The 21,509-nt window shown below is 36.0% G+C and overlaps 3 protein-coding genes across 7 annotated transcripts in view; 2 read left to right on the top strand and 1 right to left on the bottom strand.

The window, feature by feature from the left end:
- The window catches only part of LOC109103223 (NLR family CARD domain-containing protein 3-like), a 1,793,396-nt gene that overhangs the window by 897,910 nt on the left and 873,977 nt on the right, over window positions 1-21,509 (top strand). Inside the window, exon 1 of one of the 5 annotated variants that reach the window (XM_042748645.1) lies at window positions 10,062-10,209. The exons of 2 other annotated variants lie outside the window; for them this stretch is intronic. The gene's annotated coding sequence lies outside the window, so the exon portion shown is untranslated. Of the gene's footprint in view, window positions 1-10,061; window positions 10,210-21,509 lie in introns of those variants that run through there. 2 more of the 5 variants (XM_042748646.1, XM_042748654.1) reach the window with 2 other exon arrangements.
- Window positions 1-21,509, bottom strand: part of LOC109070511 (ribonuclease inhibitor-like) — an 862,999-nt gene that overhangs the window by 465,813 nt on the left and 375,677 nt on the right. The gene's annotated exons all lie outside the window — the stretch shown is intronic.
- LOC109077292 (NLR family CARD domain-containing protein 3-like) lies at window positions 13,758-18,217 on the top strand. Its single transcript, XM_042748917.1, has 5 exons — window positions 13,758-13,827; window positions 14,450-14,624; window positions 15,768-15,852; window positions 15,972-16,167; window positions 16,389-18,217. The coding sequence occupies exons 1-5, from the start codon at window positions 13,758-13,760 to the stop codon at window positions 18,215-18,217; spliced, it is 2,355 nt and encodes a 784-aa protein (XP_042604851.1).

The following is a 21,509-nucleotide window of genomic DNA, read 5'->3' as shown; positions in this document are numbered from 1 at the left end:
TTCCAGTCTTTATAGACAGCAGGTGGCACATATGAAGCTTTACATTATTACGAACTTTATTTTAAGTTCTGGTGGAGTGCGGCGGGGGCCGAGAGCCGTGAGAACGGAGCAAGGCCGGTGGAGAAACTGAAAATAGACGACTGGCCGCAATACACAAACAGAACAACAAAACAACTAATCTATAGAATTTACCCAATAAAATGTGAGTAACAATTTGCATCGACTTTGGTGGGGTAGATTTAATCCCTTCTATTGAGTATAAACTATCTGAAGTAAAAAGCTATTAAATGCTTGCATAAATTGGGTAACAATACCTCACATTTATGTATATATTCAACAGCTACTTACTCATTAAAATTAGGTAAAAATTATCTCTTCAAATCAAAGTTAATTAATATCAGTTAATAACAATTACTTATTCAGAGAAGGTAAAATGTACCCCCCCACAATAAAGACATTCAGATGGTTCATCAGATCAATGTTTTTAATCCAAAAAATCCTATGAAACACTCAAAATATAGTGCAGCACAACAGCTTTACACAACTGTTTTATAACCCCACTGATCTATCAAATGTTGTTTCAATAATGTTGGATAATAAAACATATCCCGTGTTTTAGGACACCCAGATCAGAGCGGAAAAGAGAAGTGAGGAGAGAAGGGAGAAGAGAAAATGAAAGGAGAAGTGAGGAGATCAGAGCAGTGCTGGATGTCCAATCACATTAAGATTTTCTTGTATCTAAACTCTTAGACTAAACTCTTTGTGTCTCTTCAGATTTACACAACAGTGACTGACCAAATCTGTGGTCCAGGTATTCATATAACAAATAACCCAAACAGCCTTGTTTATATGCAGCAATGATGCACCAAATTATCAAAAAACACAGAATAAAGTGCTAAATAAAGTACAACAGCTTCACACAACAATGAACGAATTGACTTTTTATAACTTACTAAGATAACAGTTTCAAATGTGGTTTCTGGATAATTGGCTACTGCAAACAACACATGCCACTTATTCTATTTTAAAAATCAAAAGCACACACACAAACTCCACATGGTTGTTTCTGCGCATGTACAGTATCAAATATCTGGATAAAGATAAAACAGAACACCAACATTCTTTAGTTTTTAAGCTTGCTCTCACTCTCACAAATACGATGAGAATAAAAGAAACAAACAAATGGGGAGGGAAAGAGGGTAGAAGGAGAGATCAAAATTCTTCAGGCCACTTTCTATTGGTATTCCTTTTCTGTCAATCTGAGGGAAATCACAGAGCAATGGAGTGTGCTGAGAGAGAGTGGATGGATCTGTGTCTGTGTGTGGAGCAAATAAGGGACAAGAAGAAAAATATAAAACTACACTCCATTACAACTCCATTAAAAGTAAAAGTCTGTCCAGACAAAAGATCCTCTTCGAACAACAGGGGTATTATAATAAATGTGTGTCTACTGCATGAGCTTATTTTTGAGGCTGTGGACCTTTTTCAGTAGTTTTGCCCCGTCAATTTCCAAAAAAAGTTTTTGAAAAGCTTCAAACGTGTTCTTCAGCTTCATGACATACCTGGCAGTCATGGAAAAGATCTTCTTGTCTTTCACCGAGGTAGTTAATGAGGCAGCAGACAACAGCATCTCTTTTTTTCTCAATGTTCTGTGTCTGTAGGGAAATATAATTTAGTGATAAGACTGTTAGCGGTGTGGGGAGTGATCTACATATACTAAGACCGAATTCTGGCCCTGCAACAGACTGTTGACCTGTCCAGAGTGAACCCTGCCCCTTCGCCTGATAAATGCTGGGTTGGCTCAAAAATCTTGTGACCCGAGCGGACAAAGCAGTAAAGAAAATGGATGGATAAGACCGAATTCACACATTGATGTTAAAAGGTTTAAGTTGGTGAGCTCAACTTTGCGCACAACAAAGCAATTGTTTACAAATTACTTTACTTTTAATTCACTCATATCAATAATTACATATTTGTGAAAAAATAAAATAACATACGTCATTTAAAGTGTCCAGCAGAGGACGCATCTTGCAACCAGCTGCTCCTCCTTTGGCACGCATTAGACCTGGTGTGTACTCATCGAGCTTCCGCATGAATGTCTCCTCCAAGGAAACTGTTGTGATGCGTCTAAACTCCTCCTTGATCTAGGAAGTAAAAGGACCAAAAAATTAATTTTAAAATTAAAGACCAGCTCTCCATAGTAATCAACATGAATGTTATCCTAGTGGGAAGAAAAAAATGACAAAGACATTCTCACCTGAGCCTCATTTGGGGGGAGTGAAATAATGCTGGCCACCTTTTCTTTTTTTTAACACACCCACAGAGGGCCTGAGGCTGACCACTTCAAACTCTTCGGCTAGAGAAGGTTTTATTCATTTTATCTGCAATTATCTTTGCATTGTTTTTCTTTGTAATTTCAAAAAATAAATCAAGCCTCTCTTTCTCCAGAGTCTCTTGGCTTTCACCAGTAGGGTGCGGAGGGAGGTAATTAACCTCTGCTTTTTGTTGGGCTTTTTTTTTATATTTTTTCGAAGGCACTGCATCACCCTGGATGCTTCCTTTTTAAGCTGTTGATTTCAATTTCCGGGTAAGAATATTTTCGAGATCTTAGCTTGGCACGGTAATTGTGCATCTTGTTTTTTATGCGCTGCTGCCAGCCATACAAGCCTGCAAATGATCCCGGCTCCCTAAGACACGGAAACTTAGAAACCAAGGCTTCAGCCACTGAGAGGATTTGCTGATTGGTTGGGTAAGCAGTGTAAGAACAAATTACTTTTGCAAGCTCTTGCATTATTGCTGATTTAACACTGACATCCATGAAGTGTCTTCCAGTGGCATCATAGAAGTTGTTTGCCTCTGCGAGGATGAGTTCCAGGTCTCGGGAAAACTCCGGTACTTGGAATGGCACTGGCCATGCAGCAGAGCGACATGAATCAGGGAGAATAATGGTGTCACTGGAACTTGACGATGCGTAGTTTGATACCTCTGAGGATGCATCATGATCTGCAGGGCAGATGTCCGTTTCAGTAGTACTTGCAGGATAGGTGCTCACTGAACTCAATGTAGATGATTCAAGTACTGGGTGTAGGTCAAGGGTTATCGTCGGCTCTTTTAGGATCACTTTAACAGTGGCCTTGTCATACAAGTCAGCAGTTGAGGTGACACTGAAAAACTCATTGTCAAAGTGTTTGTCTTGGTATAGTAGTCCAATTTCCCCATGCAATTGAAAAGTTTCAGTAACTATGGAAACAAGATCTTCCACTGTATTTGGAATTCCTGTTGGAAGTTTCAGCTTTTGAATGTTGTGTTATTCTAAAAACGACTCTTAAATGGACCGCCGTTGTTGTTTGGAGTGTGTTTCCTCAGCTGTAGAGACAGAGAAAGAAAAGAAATTGAGACAGGTTATTAATAGTTGATGAGCTTACTTGCATCGGTTTGCTTCAATATTCTTCTGCCAAAGCAATAAACAGATATTTAGTTCAGTGGAAATTTCAATAAATAATCTTTGATTGTCATTATTATTTTAAGAGGTAGATGAGGAAAGGAGGAGAAAAAAGGAGAGTAATAGCATCACACATTTTCTGTGGCAATCGTCCCTGTTAAATAAACATTACAATAAATAAATAAGACAGGATTCCTGGCCATACAGCTGTTAAGTAATTGTTTCAATATCTACTTGAAAAGTGCACACATATTTGATATGACAACATAAATAAAATCAACCCATTACACTTACTCTTATGTGCAAATGAAGTGTTTAAGGGTCACCATACGGCCTTGATCTGGCTTTGACTAGTTTCTAACCTTAAAACCAGCGGTCAGACAGTCATGCATGCTGACTAATCTTGTAAAAAGCACACCACGACGGCATTTCAACTTACCGGCAGTTGTGCAGACGGTGAAAGCCCGGGACACAACAAACCGATGGCAAAGAACTAGCAGCGACGAAAGCAGACGTGCCATTGCGTGTCAACGCATTCTCATCCTAGCAACGGCGGCACGTCTGCTTTCGTCGGGGGTCAATTTGTTTATTTGAACACATCAAACCGACGCGTGGAACACAATAAACCAAGTGTGCCTGACCGACGGTCCGATGTTGTCCGACGTGGCTTGATGTGTCCCGGGCCATGGTGACGCCAGCGACAGATTCAAACTTTAATTTCAAGTAATGGCATGTTAAACAAACGAAAGCCGAATAGAAGTGAAGTGTAATATCTCATAATTAAACATATATATATACAGCACTCCTATGTAAATAGCTTAGCTTCACTTCTGCTGTTCGATGGCAGCCAGAGAGAGGATCCAGCGTCGCCCACACTCACTCAAAAACGCGGGCTGACGCATGCGCAATTTAAAGCAAAAAAACTCACGGTTTGGGGGTATATTTTACTGCATTTTTCTATGTGATGGTTCTTACTGTTGACGAATGGGTAGCATATGTAGAATTACCCATTACTTTAGAATTCGTTGGCTGGCTGCAATAATCATGTGCATTTTATATGGTTTCCACAGATTATATTTACCACTCTCCAAAATCACTTTTTTCAGGCCTGGTCCTCTCTCGTGCTTTACTGTCGTCACTCCTCCTTTTATCCTCCCAAGCTCCTCCGTGGGACTCGAGACCGGTGAGTGGCGCATCATCACTTACTCCACCGGCCTCTCTCCGTTCCCACGGCTCTTGGCCCCGCCCCCTCGTCACATAAATATTATTGTAAATGTTTACATGAATATTAGCTCATTCTTCTTGTACAGCTAAAAACAGTAGCCTACTTTCATTTTGTAGCTAATTATTATTAAATTGTTATTTTTTCTAATGTTCTGTAGCAAACCACAACAAAAAAAATTACTATTTGTATTAGTACCGAATAATGTACATTAATGTAATAAGTTTGTTTTCCCATATGGATGCTTTTCACACACAGCTTTTAGTTTAAAAAAAAAAAAAAATAAATAAAAGGTGTAATTAATGCACACATTTGTAGTAATTTCCCAGTGTTTATTGATACAACAAACTGTTTAAAGACAAACATAAGTGCTCAGAAAAATCAACCTCTGTCAGCCAGGTACTTCTCCAGATTGTGCCACGATGAAGAAAAGAAAAGAAAAGAAAAGAAAAAAACAGAAAAGAAAAGAAAAGAAAAGAAAAGAAAAAAACAGAAAAGAAAAGAAAAGAAAAGAAAATGTATCTGGCAGTCTGGAAAAGGTAATCAATTATATTAAAAAATGACTGATTGATAAAGTAATATTTAACAGAAACACCTTTGAAACAGCATTGGATAACATAAAAAAAAATAATAAAATAAAAAATTGTGGAAAAGACTGCAAATAATATTTTTACAGAAGTGTTTTCCTCTCACAGTTTCTCATCTGAAACTATAACTGTTTGTCACAACTGAACTTGCTCAGAAGAGACGTGTAAAGACTTCTTTGAAAAACTTCTGTTTTGTATTATTAAAAGCATTGTTTGACTATACAAGGGAACATTTTTGATATTTCTACTATGATATTTACTAAATATCTTCTGCATTTCTGCAGTAGTGTACTTGACTTTCTCTAGACTCGAATCACTGAGACACATTTGGAGCAATCTGTGTCAATGTGCTACTATATGACAATATAATATCACAGTACATCTAGCCTCTAGTCTGAGAATATGGCTGTTTATATCCAGATATTTACTGAATAGACAAGTATATACAGAGCCGGCCAAGCCACTAAGCGACCTTTGCAATTGCAAAGGGCCCCGGGGCCAGCAGAGGGCCCCCTAGAGTCACTGCTAGCAAGAAAATGAAAAGTGGGCAGCCAGCTAGCGGATCGTTAGGAAAGATTAGATGAATGTGATCATTTATGGTTGGGCCTTTTTTGGGCCTGAAATCGCTGATACAACCTAAAATTAATTTTTTTTTTTTTTTTTTTAGCAAATTACTTTTTTTTCCAAGGAGACCATGTATGCATGTATGCACACACAAATACACAAGTTTGGATTTTAATAGTTCTGTTGAAATGTTACCTAATTCTTATTATTGTTACTATTAATCTTGTTTGTGGTGTTTTAGATGTTATTGTTAATTTTGTTTATTTGAAAAATTCAAACATTTAAATATTCTATTTATCATTTATTTTATATAATATTTTATTTGAATGTTTTTCTATTTGCTCTATTTCATTTAAATTATATATAGGCTGTTGTTTGTGCCTCTTAAACTCTGGTGTCAATTAAAAATGTTTCTTTGATGGTCAGTGAAAATCACTTTATCAGTCTTTTTATTCAGCAAGTTCATCAGTGTGTGTTCGTTGCACTGCACTGCCATTCAGCTCAGTGGTGTCATAAATTTTCTGTTAGACATCAAACATGGAACTCAACTCAAGAACTCAAGGTCTTTTATTGTCATTCTGTACGTTGCCACATAAGAACGAAATACTTACTCAGGACCAGCAGAGTAAAAAAGAGAATTAACATACAGCATACACAGAATAATTAAAAACATAATTTAATAGACTAAAAAATTTAAAAATAACATAGTAGATATAATATGTACAGTATAGTTATAAGGTAGTCATTGCTTTTCTTTAGGCCTTACTTAAAACGGTCAAAGGGCCCTCCAACCAAATTTTGCTTAGGGCCCCCAAAGGTCTAGGGCCGGGCGCCAGTATATAAACATATAAAGATGCAGGTATAGTTAATCAGGGACTAGAGGATGATTTTATTTGATCAATATTGTGTGTGTCATCTCTGTGACAGACTGCTCTCCTCTTCAGGGTCATTTTCAATCTTCTGGCCTGTGGTTGCTGGGATAAGCTCCAGCTCCTGGATATTTCATACACACAAATTGGGTGGGTTTTTTTTGTTTGTTTTGTTTTTTTGCATGATCTTTAGGCTTTGAATTAGATAAGAAAAAAGAGAGATTTAAAAAACAAATCATTAAATTTCTATCTTTATACCTCATTACATCACTTATTACATTTTTAAAGCATTTAACGTAACTCAGTAAAAACTGTTAACAGCGCAGCATTGAAAGGCACCGTCCCAGCATCCTCGTGTGACATCACTGTGCTACAACAACACCAGCAGCACAAAAACAGAGACAGGGTCAGCTGCAGGTCACCAAAGATGAATGCTACAACACAAACTAACCCCTAACCCTAGCACTAACCTCAACAGAGCTTTCTCCACACACAACACAACCTGCCATGAGCCACAGCTGCAGAAACACACTGAAGCAGGGTTTGTCATCAAAAAATCATCTGAAATCTGAATTCATCATTTAGGATTCTTATCATCTTCACCAAAACTGACCCACAGATGCCACCCGAGACTGAGGAGCCAATGTTAACTATGTTCATAAAGCATTTAAAAAGAAGCTCTTTTCAGTCTGCAGCAGCTGATGCTCATGTGCAGTCATACACACGTATCTCAGAATAAACTACAGCAACCGCAGCTTCTGAAAGATGTTGAGATGAAGAGTGACTTTTCCAATCAACCATTCACTCTTTTATTTAGAAGGAGGGACTAATTAGCCACGTTGTGTGTTACTCTTTCTCACATTGAGTAACAGGAGTGTAACATTTTCCTTTATCTACAGTCTTTTTCTGGTTTTAATATGACTCCCTCTATCTCTCTTCTGTCTTTCATTTCATCTTAAGTGCAATAATCTTTCTTTTCTCTGTCTGTTTCTTCATCTCTTTTGTCTGTGTAGTGTTTTTAGTCTCTTTCATCTCTCCTTCTTCCTCAACAGACCTCTCTTCTTCTTCTCCTCTCCTCTTTCTGTCTGTTGTCCTTCGATCTGCTCTTTATCCTCCAATCTTCCCTTCATCCTCACTTCTTCATTGTTCTCTGATAAAATGTCCTCTTCTTCTTCTACAAGCTCTTTTAAGTCTGGACTCTGTGTTCTATCAGCGTCTGTGTGCTCTTGTTCTTCTTCTGTTCTTCTGAATCTCTGTTCCTCAACAGGCCTCTCTGCTTCTTCTTCCTCAAACCTTCAAAAGTATCATTAAAGTCATATTAAAATACATAAAAAACAACAACTTTGAAATAAAGTGCAGTTCAACAGAAACTTGTATAGCTACAGAACTTACTGTACATATTAAAATATTAAACAAACATTTAAGTATCAGTGGTTGCAAATATGATTTACCTTGTAAAATGTGCTCAATATATATATAAAACCACTCAAAAACGACATACTTATTAAAGATTTATTTTCATTATCATCAAAAGTACTTTAGGGATGGCAAGATAAACACTGTAAAAAGTGTGTGATGATTGTTCAGGGCTGTTCAAATCCAATCCACACATCTGTGATCTACACGTAATGCCTGGCATGGACATACAGTAGTGTGATGTCATCATAACCTAACCAAAAAACATATGATGCATCAATAAAAAGTCATTGTTGCGCACAGTTGACCCTCACAAGAAATGGACGCCTAAAACACTTAATGAGAAATGATTATAAAACTGACATTACCCGCCTGACAACTGTAACATGTGCATGTTCTCTTAAGCAGGGCTCCAGACTGCGATCAAATGTTCGCATTCTGTGACCATTTTTTTTTTTTCCGCCTGCTGCGCCTAATTTCTGTGAGTGGTCGCGAATCATAAGTCCTTCCATTTCTGTTGCATTTGAGAAACAACAAACGAAACGAAAGCGAAACTAAACCGCGCTGAGTTTATCAGCTCGGACCGCGACACAAACAAACTTGTTCGAGCTCAGAACAGCTTTACTCGAGAGACATAAAGCTGATTTGGTGACACTGTTACTGCACAGATGCAGCAGTGCTGCGAGATCCAGTGAGAAGCGTCTGAATTCAGCACAGAAATCTCTGTTATAAACAACCGTAGGAAGGACAAATTCAAGCACTTTTTAATGACTTTCAAGCATTTCTCACAACTATTTCCAGCACTTTAAAGCTCTAAGATGATCCAGTTTGAATTTTGTTTTTAATGGGATAAACAAAATATATTTTGTGGTAAACGAACACTTATGTAAAATTAAAAAAAAATATATAAAATCACAATTATAACCAGTAGACAGCAGCAGAGGAGCACTTTGGCTTATTAGTCATTCATTTCTACATTTTCTCTCTGTTTTGATATTATAATATCACTATTATAAAATATCAAATCATCAAGAAATCAGATCCATATGCGAGGAAAATATTTTTTGTGTATGAAGTAAGAAAAGTCACAAACTTTTCTTCAATTTTATTCTAAATCACACATAATCACTGAAGTTGGTCAGTTCCATATGCGAGGAAAATAATGGTACATTTAATAAGAGTGGAAGATATATATTTTCTGTATATAAAAAGGTAGATTTTGCATGTTGTTAATAAATATACATTTTGTACTCATCTTAACTCAAGCTTAGTGCTTTACTGTCAAATCTGTATAAACAATAAACAAAAGAAAAATAAACAAGAAATGAACATGAAATATTATACAAGAAATAGTAACTGCACTTATTGATGCAATACAATAGTAATTTAATGATTAACTGACTAATTTGCTGTAGAACTCAGTGGTGCTGGTGCTTCTGCTCTCAAATGTTAGTCTGGAGCCCAGCTTAAGAGAATAACGTTTAATTACTTATAATAATAACAATAATTATTATTGTTGTGTTGTTAATTACAAAGGGACAAAAATGAGTGTAACAAAAACAAAAAAAAAAAGCAAAGAGCAGATTTAATAAAGCAGACATATATAAATACTATAACTAGCATAAATTATTATTTAATTAATTATAGCTTCTGCAAGCATTTTTCTTTGCCATTCAGTAATGTTCAACACTATTTAGGGCAGATAGGGTGACAGTGTGCACACTGGTGTGATAAGTGGGATGTTTAGTGCACTAGGTGCAGTAATGATTGTATAAAGTCATTTGTTAAGGAGTGTGTGGTGATTTGTATGTGATGAATGTTCCTCGTGGAATAAAGACGCCAGCAGCAGTAATAACTCATTATATTGGTTTCTTGTATGGTTATTGAATAACACAACTGGGACGCAGGGTTTGATTCTCGAGCTTATTCTTGTTACATAAGGACGCTGTTGTCACCGGAAAAAACTTTTACCTGCAGCGCAAGCGCCAAACCGGAAGCAGAAACACGGAAGTGTGAAACAGGCTAATCGCTCAGGTGTGTTTAACAGCGAAATAGAAAGTGTTTCAAAGTCGTCTGGATTCTGTTCCTTGTGCACAAGACCTGCTGCAGGTAAGTTTGAATACTCGCATGATACAGTTATTTGGGGGAATGATGGTATTTCATAAATGTAAGCGTAATTCAAATGTTAATTAATTTACTGTAGGACTGTGTCTGTCTGTTCCTGAAGCTCCAGACTCAAACACTGTTTAATGAGGATATTAAAACTAAATGCGTTTACTAAAAATCAATAATGTTGTTTTGAAAGTGTTTTGCTCTTTTTCTGTTTTGTATTTTCTCCCGTCTTAATTATTTCAGATAACTCCGCACATAATATAAAGTAAAATATAGCGAAATCGAAAGTATTTCTTTCCAGCGGGGCGGAGCTTTTTTTTCTTTTTTTTCCAAGTCTGGCCTGCTGTGGCATGATTAAACAGTATTTAAATTGAAATAATTGTGACCAAAGGCTTTTCTGTAATGTACATGTATAGGCCTGTTTCCACTTTAATGCCTTTACTGATCAGATATTTGTTAAAACTGTTCCATTTACAGTTGGTCACATAAATGTGTCTCAGCAAAAAGAATATAAACACATTTTCACTTCCTGATCTGTTTTGCAAACTCAACAGAGTTCATGTCCCTGAAAGCAGCAGATTGGCTGTGAGCTGTATTTTATTGATCATCAGCTCATTTCAACATCAAAGACACAACAGGAGAGAAAGTGTCTTCAGCACTGAGAGAGAACTTAGTCTCGTTACTTTCAGTGAAGATGACTGTCCTTGTGTTTGGAATGTTTCAATAATAATGTTCAAAAATAATGTTTCAGAGTAGTGTGCTGCAGTGCTGTCACATGACAAACAGTGAAGATTAATTCAGCACAGCTGTCAATATTACCTCACAAATAAATGTGTTAATAAGGGCTCATGCTAGATAATGCTAAATAATGCTATAGTGCCCAGATGAACTCATTTCTGAACTTCACATATTGAGCAGAACTGAATCAACACTGAACAATGATATTCTTTTCTTTTTGGCAGTTACACTAAGTGGAAAAAGCGATATATTCTCTAAGTGCAAATAATGATAAATTCTGTTTACACTAAAATAGTGATACGTGTAAATAGTAGTTAGGTGGCAGATTAATTTATACCTCACTACTGTAGTGCATTATAAAACAGTATGAAATAACATATTGAGTGTAAATTATCATATTAAAATTATTAAATGGATGCTGATTATGACAAGCCCTCTCTACACCTACAATAAACACTTTATTATTAATGAGGCATTTTATTTCCACTTTTCAAATATTTCCTTCATTTTAATATTGAAAATAAATGCATTTCTGCCCAGGGGTCAGTTCTTCGTACGTGGATTACCCAGCTCGCTGGAGTTTATTGTTGGTGATTTTACAGGATTGTTAGGTTAGAAGCACCTACAGCATCAGCTGATACTGTAATGAAATAAACAGATTTAACAAATGCTGCACTGTGTTTTTGAGTTTGAGCTCTGGAGAATGTGGAATGCTCCTATTTATAGTGTGTTTTTATAGCAGTGAGAAATGTAGCCAATCACAGACATGTTTGTTGATCTCCTGAATGCAGTGACCAATCAGAGGTGTTTAAGAGGTTTTATTCAGTGCAGAGTAATGCAGTTTTAACAGTTTTACTGATTTTAATGGAAAGCTGTGAGATCATGAACTGAGATGAGTGACAGATTTTAGTATAATTGTGAAGTGAGCTGTGTTTTGCACTTTCGAGGTTATATAGATATAATCTGTTGAATAAGAGTATTGTTTATCACGCTGCTAAGAGCACCGACGGTCAATTACATGCTGCAAAGTTTTGTGAGTGACATCTACATGAATGTGTGATTTACTCTGAAGCTGACATCGTGATACTAGCACGGGACAAAAATATGGCATGTCAAAATAGATGCGCGCAATGTAAATGCAGACTAATAGATTACTAAAATTTAATTATTCTTAATCATAATATGCTTAGATTCTATTTATTTCAAAGGCTATATGCTTAATATGAAGCTCTGCTTGACACATTTTGTATCAAGGTCACTGCTCCATGTCTCTTGTCTGAAGGGTCCTTGCCCTGAAAAACATTGAAGACCCCTGAAATAAAAGCACTATAGAGATAAAGGTGACATCATGTGACTCGATCAGAAATATGCTATAGACATTAAGGGATAATTTATCTCCTAACAATATTGTTTTTAGATACACAGTAATATTTTGTAGTTTACATACATACTTAATGTACATATAAAGTGTTGAAACGTGTTGCATTGTGGGAAACAGTATCCCATGCAGTGTCTTCAGATGCATACATCAGATTTCAGCAAATGTAGCAGGTAATCCAGGAGCTCCATGCATTCAGAAAACTCACATACTATTCACAGTATACACGCATCATACTGTATAGTATGATGAATATAGATATAATATATACATAATAATATATAACGTGATGTATAGTAGTATGTCATTCCGAACCCAGCTTCAGCACTGATTTCAGGGAACATGAGTTATATTCAGCAGATTCTGGTAAATATAGTAGGTCATCCGTGTATTGTATGAGTACAGAAAGACTGCATACTATTCACTGTATACACTGGATACTGCAGGAATAGTAAGAGTAGTATGATAGTATGGCATTTCGACACACAGCATGAGTTTTAAGCTCCAGGATTCGACAGTGAACTTTCAGTTACATTTGCAGCAGTTTGTGTGTCTGCTTGCTGCAGAGAGACGTTCATCTCCGGCGGGTGTTTTAAGAGGTTATTTTTTTGTACATCCTACCTGTGTTTTCAGAGAATAAAATGATTTAACACTTATTCCCGAGGTACATGGTGCATCCCCTTATCCTGCCAGCATTTTGAATATATTATGCAATAGCTCAAAAAAACAAAACAAAAAAAAGATAAAAAGACAACAATTTAATGGAATTGTAGAAAACACTTTGGGGGTTCGCCAGTTGGCGGCTGGGACATGATGCTACATCTTAAATGGTTCAAAATGGCTTCCAAATATCTGTCCACTGTAGTGACCACAATGCATCAGAGACCACAATGCATGTTAACTAACATTAACAATGAGCAATGCACTTGATACAGTATTTATTAATCTTTGTTAATGGTACTTAATAAAAAAATACAACTGTTCATTGTTAGTTCATGTTAGCTCAGGTCTATTAATTAATATTCATATACAACTTTGTATTTTAATAATGCATTAGTAAATGTTGATATTGATATTAACAGGAATTAATAAAAGCTTTACAATTTTTTAATGTTCGCTTTTAAAAATGGCTTAAATTATTAGCTTTAAAAGGTTTTTATGTAATATTATTCATTCAGTAACTATTGTTATTTCCAGGTCATGAATGGCATCTGATTATGAACCAGTCTGTTCTCTGCCAGTAGTGTGACCACATAATGCTTATTACACTTGCATAATAATAATATTTGTTTGAAGCCCATAATTTTTTATTTGTAGACTCAAACATTCATCATCTGAGTTGCCATGTTTATTCATCATCATAAATATTTTTTCATCTTGTTTTTTATTTCCCAAGCTCATGATGAGCATCTGATTGTTTTCATGAATCATGCTCGTGTTCATCTGCAGTATGTCAGAGAAGAGAGGAAGCCTAGATGAGTTTTCTCACAGAAACAGAGGTAAGACTGAGTCTGCTTTCAGAGAATCATTTAAACACTTTCTGTGAAGAATAAAACCCCATCAATAATTAAATCTTTTTCTTGCTGTTGCCATGAATGAAATGTACTTTCTCCAAGATACTCTCTTTAAACAACCACATCTGTGTAAAGAAAGAGCCCCATGTTTGTATGTTTCTGAATTATCTGTACTGTTAACCTCTCAGAAACTGTAGAAATCAACAGATCATCCATAATTTATCATATAAAGCGTATTGCATTACACATTTGGTGTTGCATATTTAGTGGGTATTAAATGTAAATAATGGACAAACTAGATATCATTTAAATTAATACAAATATACATCAAACTCTTACAGTGTAAATTAGTGGATATTTTTAAAGGGAAACTGAAGATTTTTCTCTCTTTCTCAGACTCGTTCACTGCACACAGGTCATTGTTCATTATATTCATTGCTATAGATACAAGATATTGTATGAGCCAGCTGTGTTTATCAGTGAAGTAGAAATTGTGCAGGATGAGAAAGCAGCGCTTCACTTGACTGTTAGATGATTCCTTTATAGCAGACCTGATGAGTTAGTGAACTAGTTTATGTTCAACTGAACTAAACAAACTCCAATTTGACACACAAAACCTCTTCAAATGAGACTGAAGTATCTGCTGTGGTTCTCTCTGTTCTTTGTGTCATTAGTGTAAGATCAGACTCACATGTGTCCAGCTCTGTGTCTGTGAAGAGTGACCGGTCAAAAGAAGGTGTGCCACCAAACTTCAGTGAGAAAAAAACATCATCTACCAAAAGGTATGACATTTTAGCATTATATTAGCTAATTTCGTCACTGTGGTTTTTGTGATAGATGTTGAGTGCATAAAAAAATAAATCAGTGAAAACAATGTATGGTGACTTTTATTGAACTCAGTCTGGAGCTTATTTCCAGTAATACAATTATACAAGCAGCCATTACGAGGCATAAATTCAGCATTATAAAAACAGAGTAGGTTCAGGTTCACTTTATTTGTACCCATAGGTAGACTAGGTTTGCAAAGTTATGAGTTCTCACATCTTTCACATTTTACAGACACCACAAACATTAAACAACATGTATGATAAAAGTGCTTTAAGGTTCTCAGCATCACTAAAAACCACCTAGACTAAAATAATAATAATAATAATGTTCCTAAGACCTATCCTTGTTCAACTGAGTGATAGCTGCTGGCACAAAGCTGTTTTTATACCACTTAGTTCTACAATACAGAAATACAAATCTACGTCTAGATGGCAGAGTAGATCATGCAACCAAACATTTATAGGCATAGGAGAACAAATGCACAGCTATATCTCTGTTTTAATAACCATTTACAACATTAAAAACTTTATGAATTAGACTGAAGTGCACTGTGTAATATTGTTCTTTGTGTCATTAGTGTAAGATCAGGATCACATGTGTCCAGCTCTGTGTCTGTGAAGAGTGACCGGTCAAAAGAAGGTGTGACACCGAACTTCAGTGAGAAAAAAGCATCATCTACCAAAAGGTATTTAATGTTTTTCTTATTGTTGGTTCCACATGGACTGCTAGAAAATACTTAACTGAATATGTGTCATGAATCTATAATTGTTTAAATATTTATCAGAGTTTTCATTAAGATGCTAAAAGCATCAGCAAAGAAAATTTAAATGATTTGATATGAAGTATATATTTTGTAAATTTTAGTGCACTAACATAACATTATTAATTCACCAGCCCCTGTGTTGTTTGCTTTTAGGACAGAAAATATTACAATGAGAGACCTAATATTTACCTAAATTTACACTTAAATAGATCCTATACTATAACAGTGTGAACTTAAACAGCTTTTACTTTCTGTCTTTGTTAAAAAAATATTTGCAGACTGTTTCTTTAATAGTGTCCCTGAAAATGCAGTACTTAATTTTATTCACTAATAGAGTTCAGTATGAGACATTAGATTCAGACGTCCAGACTCACAGGAACTACAAGAATTTCAAAGACAATCTCCTGCAGATCTTCCAGGTAGAAAAACACATTTTCAATAATGTTAATCCTGATTTATCGTGCTAATTAGTTTTCTTTTAGGAACACATAAAAATGTAAAAGGAAAATGTTATTTTTTGTATTATTTCTTTCTTTAGGATCTTGAAAGCAAAATTATCACATTTCTGAAGAATGAGCTGCAAAAGTTTAAGAAAATATTACAAAAAGAAGACTTGGACTACTTTGTGAAGGACTTTAATGAGAACAGATGCAGAAACAAAGAAGCAGCTCTTGATCTCACGCTCTACTTCCTGAGAGAGATGAAGCAAGATGAAGCTGCTGATACTCTAGAAGGTAAGAGACGCTGTTGACTGCTTCCAGCACTGTGTCAATCTGTTTTCTCTTCCACGATCAATGTTATGACTTTGATGTTATGAGGAAGATCATTTGCTGTTCATATGCCTCTCATATTATGTGTTCATAACCTGCTCTGTCTCTTCCAGTGACAGACTTCCACATTCTGTTCTGTACATAACAAACCAAGAGACTAAACAGTCTTTTATTTCTGTGTTTAGATGAACTGATCTTCATTCATCAGCTAAAGTGTAGCCTAAAGAAGAAGTATCAATGTGTGTTTGAAGGAATTGCAAAGCAAGGAGACTCTACACTTCTGAAGAACATCTACACAGATCTCTATATCACTCAGGGTTGTAGTGAACAGGTCAATACTGAACATGAGGTGAGACAGATTGAAGTTGCTTCCAGATGTCATGAATCACAGGAGATACAGGTTGAGTGCAAAAATTTGTTTAAAGCATCTGAAAAAGACAAGCAGATCAGGACTGTACTGACAAAAGGAGTGGCTGGAATCGGAAAATCAGTCTCTGTGCAGAAGTTTGTTCTGGATTGGGCCGAAGGAAAAGAAAATCAAGATATCAGCGTCATATTTCCTCTTCCATTCAGAGAGATTAACTTAAAAGAACATGAAAAACTAAGTTTGATGGACCTTATAACTCAGTTTTTCCCAGAGACAAAAGGACTGAAACTTACGAGAAGAAATCAATTCAAAGTCTTGTTCATTCTTGATGGATTGGATGAATGTCGACTTCCTGTAAACTTTAAGGATAATGAGACGTGGTCTGATGTTTCATCACCAGCCTCTCTGGATGTTCTCCTGACGAACCTCATCAAGGGAAATCTGCTTCCTTCTGCTCTAATCTGGATCACCAGCAGACCAGCAGCTGCCAGTAAGATTCCTCCTGACTGTGTCGACCGGCTGACAGAGATACGAGGATTCAATGATGCACAAAAGGAGGAGTACTTCAGAAAAAGATTAATGGATGAGAACCAGGCCAAAGAAATCAGTGATCATGTTAAACAATCAAAGAGTCTCTTTATCATGTGCCACATCCCAGTCTTCTGCTGGATTTCAGCCACTGTTCTCCAGAACATTTTAGAGGAGAAAAGAAATAATGTTGTGAAAAACAATCAGTATGATGATGCCTCCAAAACACTGCAGGAGTCAAATACTGAAGACACTCCTAAGACTCTGACACAAATGTACACACACTTCCTCAGATTTCAGATCCAGCAGAGCAGACGAAAGTATGATGGAGAACATACACCAGATGTTTCCTGGGATAAAGATGCCATCTTTTCACTGGGGAAACTGGCATTTGATCAGCTGGAAAGAAACAATGTGATCTTCTATGACACAGATCTGGAAGCCTGTGGTATTGACGTCTATAAGGCATCAGTGTACTCAGGCATGTGTACCCAGATCTTTAAGGAGGAAACAGGGATCGTTCTTGGTACCATGTACTGCTTCGTTCACTTGAGCATTCAAGAGTTTATTGCAGCCCTTTATTCACATCTGTTTCTAGACATCAACAAGAAGTGTGTGTTTGATCAAGACTACAGAACAGAAAAAAAAAGTAAAAACATGATTGATTTGCTCAAGACTGCAGTGGACAAGGCACTAGAGAGTGATAATGGACACCTGGATCTTCTTCGATTCCTCCTTGGTTTGTCACTCCAGTCCAATCAGAGACTCTTACAGGGTCTGTTGACACAGGAAGAAGACAATGAGCAGAGCAAAAAGGAAATAGTTCAGTACATCAAGCAGAAATTAGAATCTAATCTGTCTCCAGAGAGATCCATCAATCTGTTCTACTGTCTGAATGAACTGAACGACCAAACTCTGGTGAAAGACATTCAGACCCACCTTAGCAAAGGAAGTCTCTCATCTGCTGATCTTTCACCTGGCCAGTGGTCTGCTTTGGTCTTTGTGTTGTTGACATCAGAGGAGGAGCTGGAGGAGTTTGAGCTTCAGAAATTCAAGAAATCAGACGAGTGTCTCATTAGATTATCAGCAGTCATCAAAACCTCCAAAAGAGCTCTGTAAGTTTTTTAATATATTTTGTCATGTTTTGTTTTCATCTTAAAATTACATTAATCTACATTGATACATTAGCAGGCTGGGACACCCCTAATTTATAGTGATAATTAACCATATACCAGTTATAAGTAGGGGTGGGAATTAACCAGAGGCCTCACGATACGATATTATCCACGGATACTTGTGTCACACCAATGCAATTATTGCGATTTTAAATATATTGAGATATTCCGAGATTATATTGCGATTATTTCAGTGCTTGAGAGTAAATTACTGTTAAATTTAAATTAAATTAAATTAAAAATGTAGTCTTACATCTAGGGATGCACCAAAATGAAAATTCTGGGCCAAAACGGAAACCGAAAATTCTGGATGCACTTGGCTGAAAACCCAAAAATGCTTTGTAATGATTATTTATTAATTTATTAAATAATATAAATTAATTTTGTAAGACTTTTTAAATTTGAACTCAAGTTAATGTTACTACTGAATTAAAAAAAAACACAAGCTAATAAAATAACCACACTTTCACTGAAAGTAACACAATAACGTCATGGACAGAATTTATGTTAATATTGGTAACACTTTACAATAAGGTTCACAAAGTTAACTACTTTAATTTACAACAATCTAAGAATTTATTAAATCTTAGTTCAAATCATTTTAACACTTTACTATTTTATTATTAAAAATCAACAGTTGTGCTAGTTAACAGTTAATGCACTCTTAATTAACATGCATAAACAATGACCACACACTGTATTCTCATAAAACTAACATTAAGAAAGATGTAATAAATAATGTAATAAAGTATTGTTCATTGTTCGTTTCGTGTTAGTTAATACATTAACATTAAGGGAACCTTACTGTAAAGTGTTACCTTAAGTATTAAAATATCAATGTTTATTAATTCACTTCAATGTAACAGAATCAGATTTAAGTTGTTGGATTTTTTTTTTTTTAATTATAAATTTATCCAAATAATTATAGTCCTGCAAAGTTTATTATTATCAGATCACAGCGTCACTGAAGGTAGCATCATTTTACCAGCATTGCCCAGTACAACTGTACACCATGTTACAGGCACAGTAGCGCTACTGCAAACAGGAGCAAGTATACAGCATTTACATTTTCTGTCTGCGTGTTATTTGAACGGACTTTGCTTTTCCGGTGAGCATGAACGTTAAGTTGAGCAGAACACACATTCATAGAGCGGAATATTGAGAGGAGCGTCAAACCGCGCAGTGACGAGGAGAGTGAAACATGCTCTCTGAAAACTGCCATATATATTATTATTATTATTATTAATATTAGCCTATCTTTTTTGCTCGCATTTTTGGCCATTTTTCTCTTCGATAATTTGCAGATGTCGGTGCATACCTACACTGAACAAAATTATAAACGCAAACACTTGTGTTTTGCCCCCATTTTTAAAATATTGTGCACAAATCTGTCCTTAATCTGTGTTAGTGAGCACTTCTCCTTTGCCGATGAGATAATCCATCCATCTCACAGGTGTGTCCTTAGGCTGGCCACAATAAAAGGCCCACTCTAAAATGTCGTGCATGTTTTACTGTATTGATGGTCCGCAGTGCACCACATCTCCTTATGATAACTTTCCGCGATCTCGTCATCTTTATTTTACTAACTTACTGCATGCTGAAGGTGACCCAGCTGACCTCACCAGAAAAAAACTCAACACCACCATCTAGTGGATTGTCAAGGAATTGATTTTATTATTCTACCAAATAGTATACTAAAAGATTGATACTTGCAGTCCATTATCGATTCAGTATTGCTGCGGAAAACATCGCGATACTATACTATCGACCCCCCCCCCACACCTAATTATAAGTATTATATCTGTTTTTAGAGGGTTAAATCAAAATCACATTTTGATTTAACTTTTTTTTCTTTAAAACTGCAGTCCTTTGGAATTAAAGTGCAGTGCTGTTTATTAGATTTACATGGTGTTTATTGTAAAAAAATGTCTATTTTCAGCAAAACAAGCTGTTTAGTTAGCTACAGAAGAAACACATCATGTTATTATAAAACTATTATTCATTTACATATTTTATTAAGTTTTATTCAAGCATGCTAGTTTGTTTTTTATGTAGAAAATTTGAATCAATACAACTTCTAATACTAATCATGCAGTGTATAATTGGTATACATTTATTTTTTTGTATTGTAACAAATTTATTACATGTATCTACCCCTGTGATTTGATTTTATTTCTCTTGTAGATTAAATGATTGTGGCTTAACAGACAAAAGCTGTCCAGCTCTGGCTACGCGTTTCTTGGATTCAGATACCAATCTGCAAAGAACTGAACATGAACAATAATAATCTGGCGGGATTCAGGAGTGGAGCTCCTCTGCACTGGACTTAAGGATATAAATTGCAAACTAGAGATACTGAGGTAAGTTTTGTGACAATCATTAGTGTTTGGTTAGACAATTGTCAGATCCATCTGTTAACATGGACCTAGATCCATTTGCCCACAGAATTGAGACAGAACTGCTTTCAGCTCATGTGAAAATTACAGGCTTTAATTCCAGCATGAACTCTACATTACAAGGCCCTCATTTATCAACAGTGCATACGCACAGATGTGTGTATGCAAGACTAAATATATTTTTGCTTATATAGTAAATGCATCTTGATTATTTTAACTAAAAACAAGACAAAAATATTAAGTAAGATAAGCCTTTTTTGCCATGCAGCTGGGAAGTCAATTTGAAATGTAGCTATAGTGTCATTGATCTTGCTTTGCTGGAAGATTAGACAAACCATGCGCTGTGCAGAGATTGTGTTTTCAAAGAGCGCACTGATCTGTTTAGTGAGAGCACAGAATGGCTTCTCAGTCAGTTCTGCTTTCTTTTTCCATGATTTCGGTGAGGACATTATACATTCACATGATTTATAAAGGGAGGTGTTGTCACCATCATATGGGTTTATTGGAAGGAGGCGTTTCCTGAATGCAACTGACCATGAACCCTCGTTTTTTTAAAGTCGAGGATCCTAGGCACGGTGAGTACACAGATCACTGGCTCTCACTTGTTCTGCACTAGTGAATCAGTGCGCTTCTCTATTGCAGGATCAACACTGTACAACTCAACACCCACTGATGTACGTTTTTTAAATTCTTGCTGCTACTGGGTGTTTTGTTGTGTGTCATTGTATAGAGAGAAGTTGCTGGACTGGAAAAAAAACTGTGGGGGAATTTGTAATGGGGTTGTCATCATCATCATCACCAGTATTGTCAACTGTCCAGCTTGAAACATACTGGGTAAAA

This window comes from Cyprinus carpio, chromosome B22, assembly GCF_018340385.1.
Source record: "Cyprinus carpio isolate SPL01 chromosome B22, ASM1834038v1, whole genome shotgun sequence".
NCBI classification, from domain to species: domain Eukaryota; kingdom Metazoa; phylum Chordata; class Actinopteri; order Cypriniformes; family Cyprinidae; genus Cyprinus; species Cyprinus carpio.
The sequence above is the reverse complement of the archived record's forward strand: the minus strand, read 5'-3'. Positions and strand labels throughout refer to the sequence as shown.

Excerpts from the sequence above, each read along its gene's own strand:
- LOC109077292 (XM_042748917.1), top strand. The coding sequence starts at position 13,758 with ATGCTCGTGTTCATCTGCAGTATGTCAGAGAAGAGAGGAAGCCTAGAT. Across the intron at positions 13,828-14,449 it reads GTTTTCTCACAGAAACAGAG|CACACAAAACCTCTTCAAAT; the intron begins GTAAGACTGAGT and ends ACTCCAATTTGA. Across the intron at positions 14,625-15,767 it reads AAAACATCATCTACCAAAAG|AGTTCAGTATGAGACATTAG; the intron begins GTATGACATTTT and ends ATTCACTAATAG.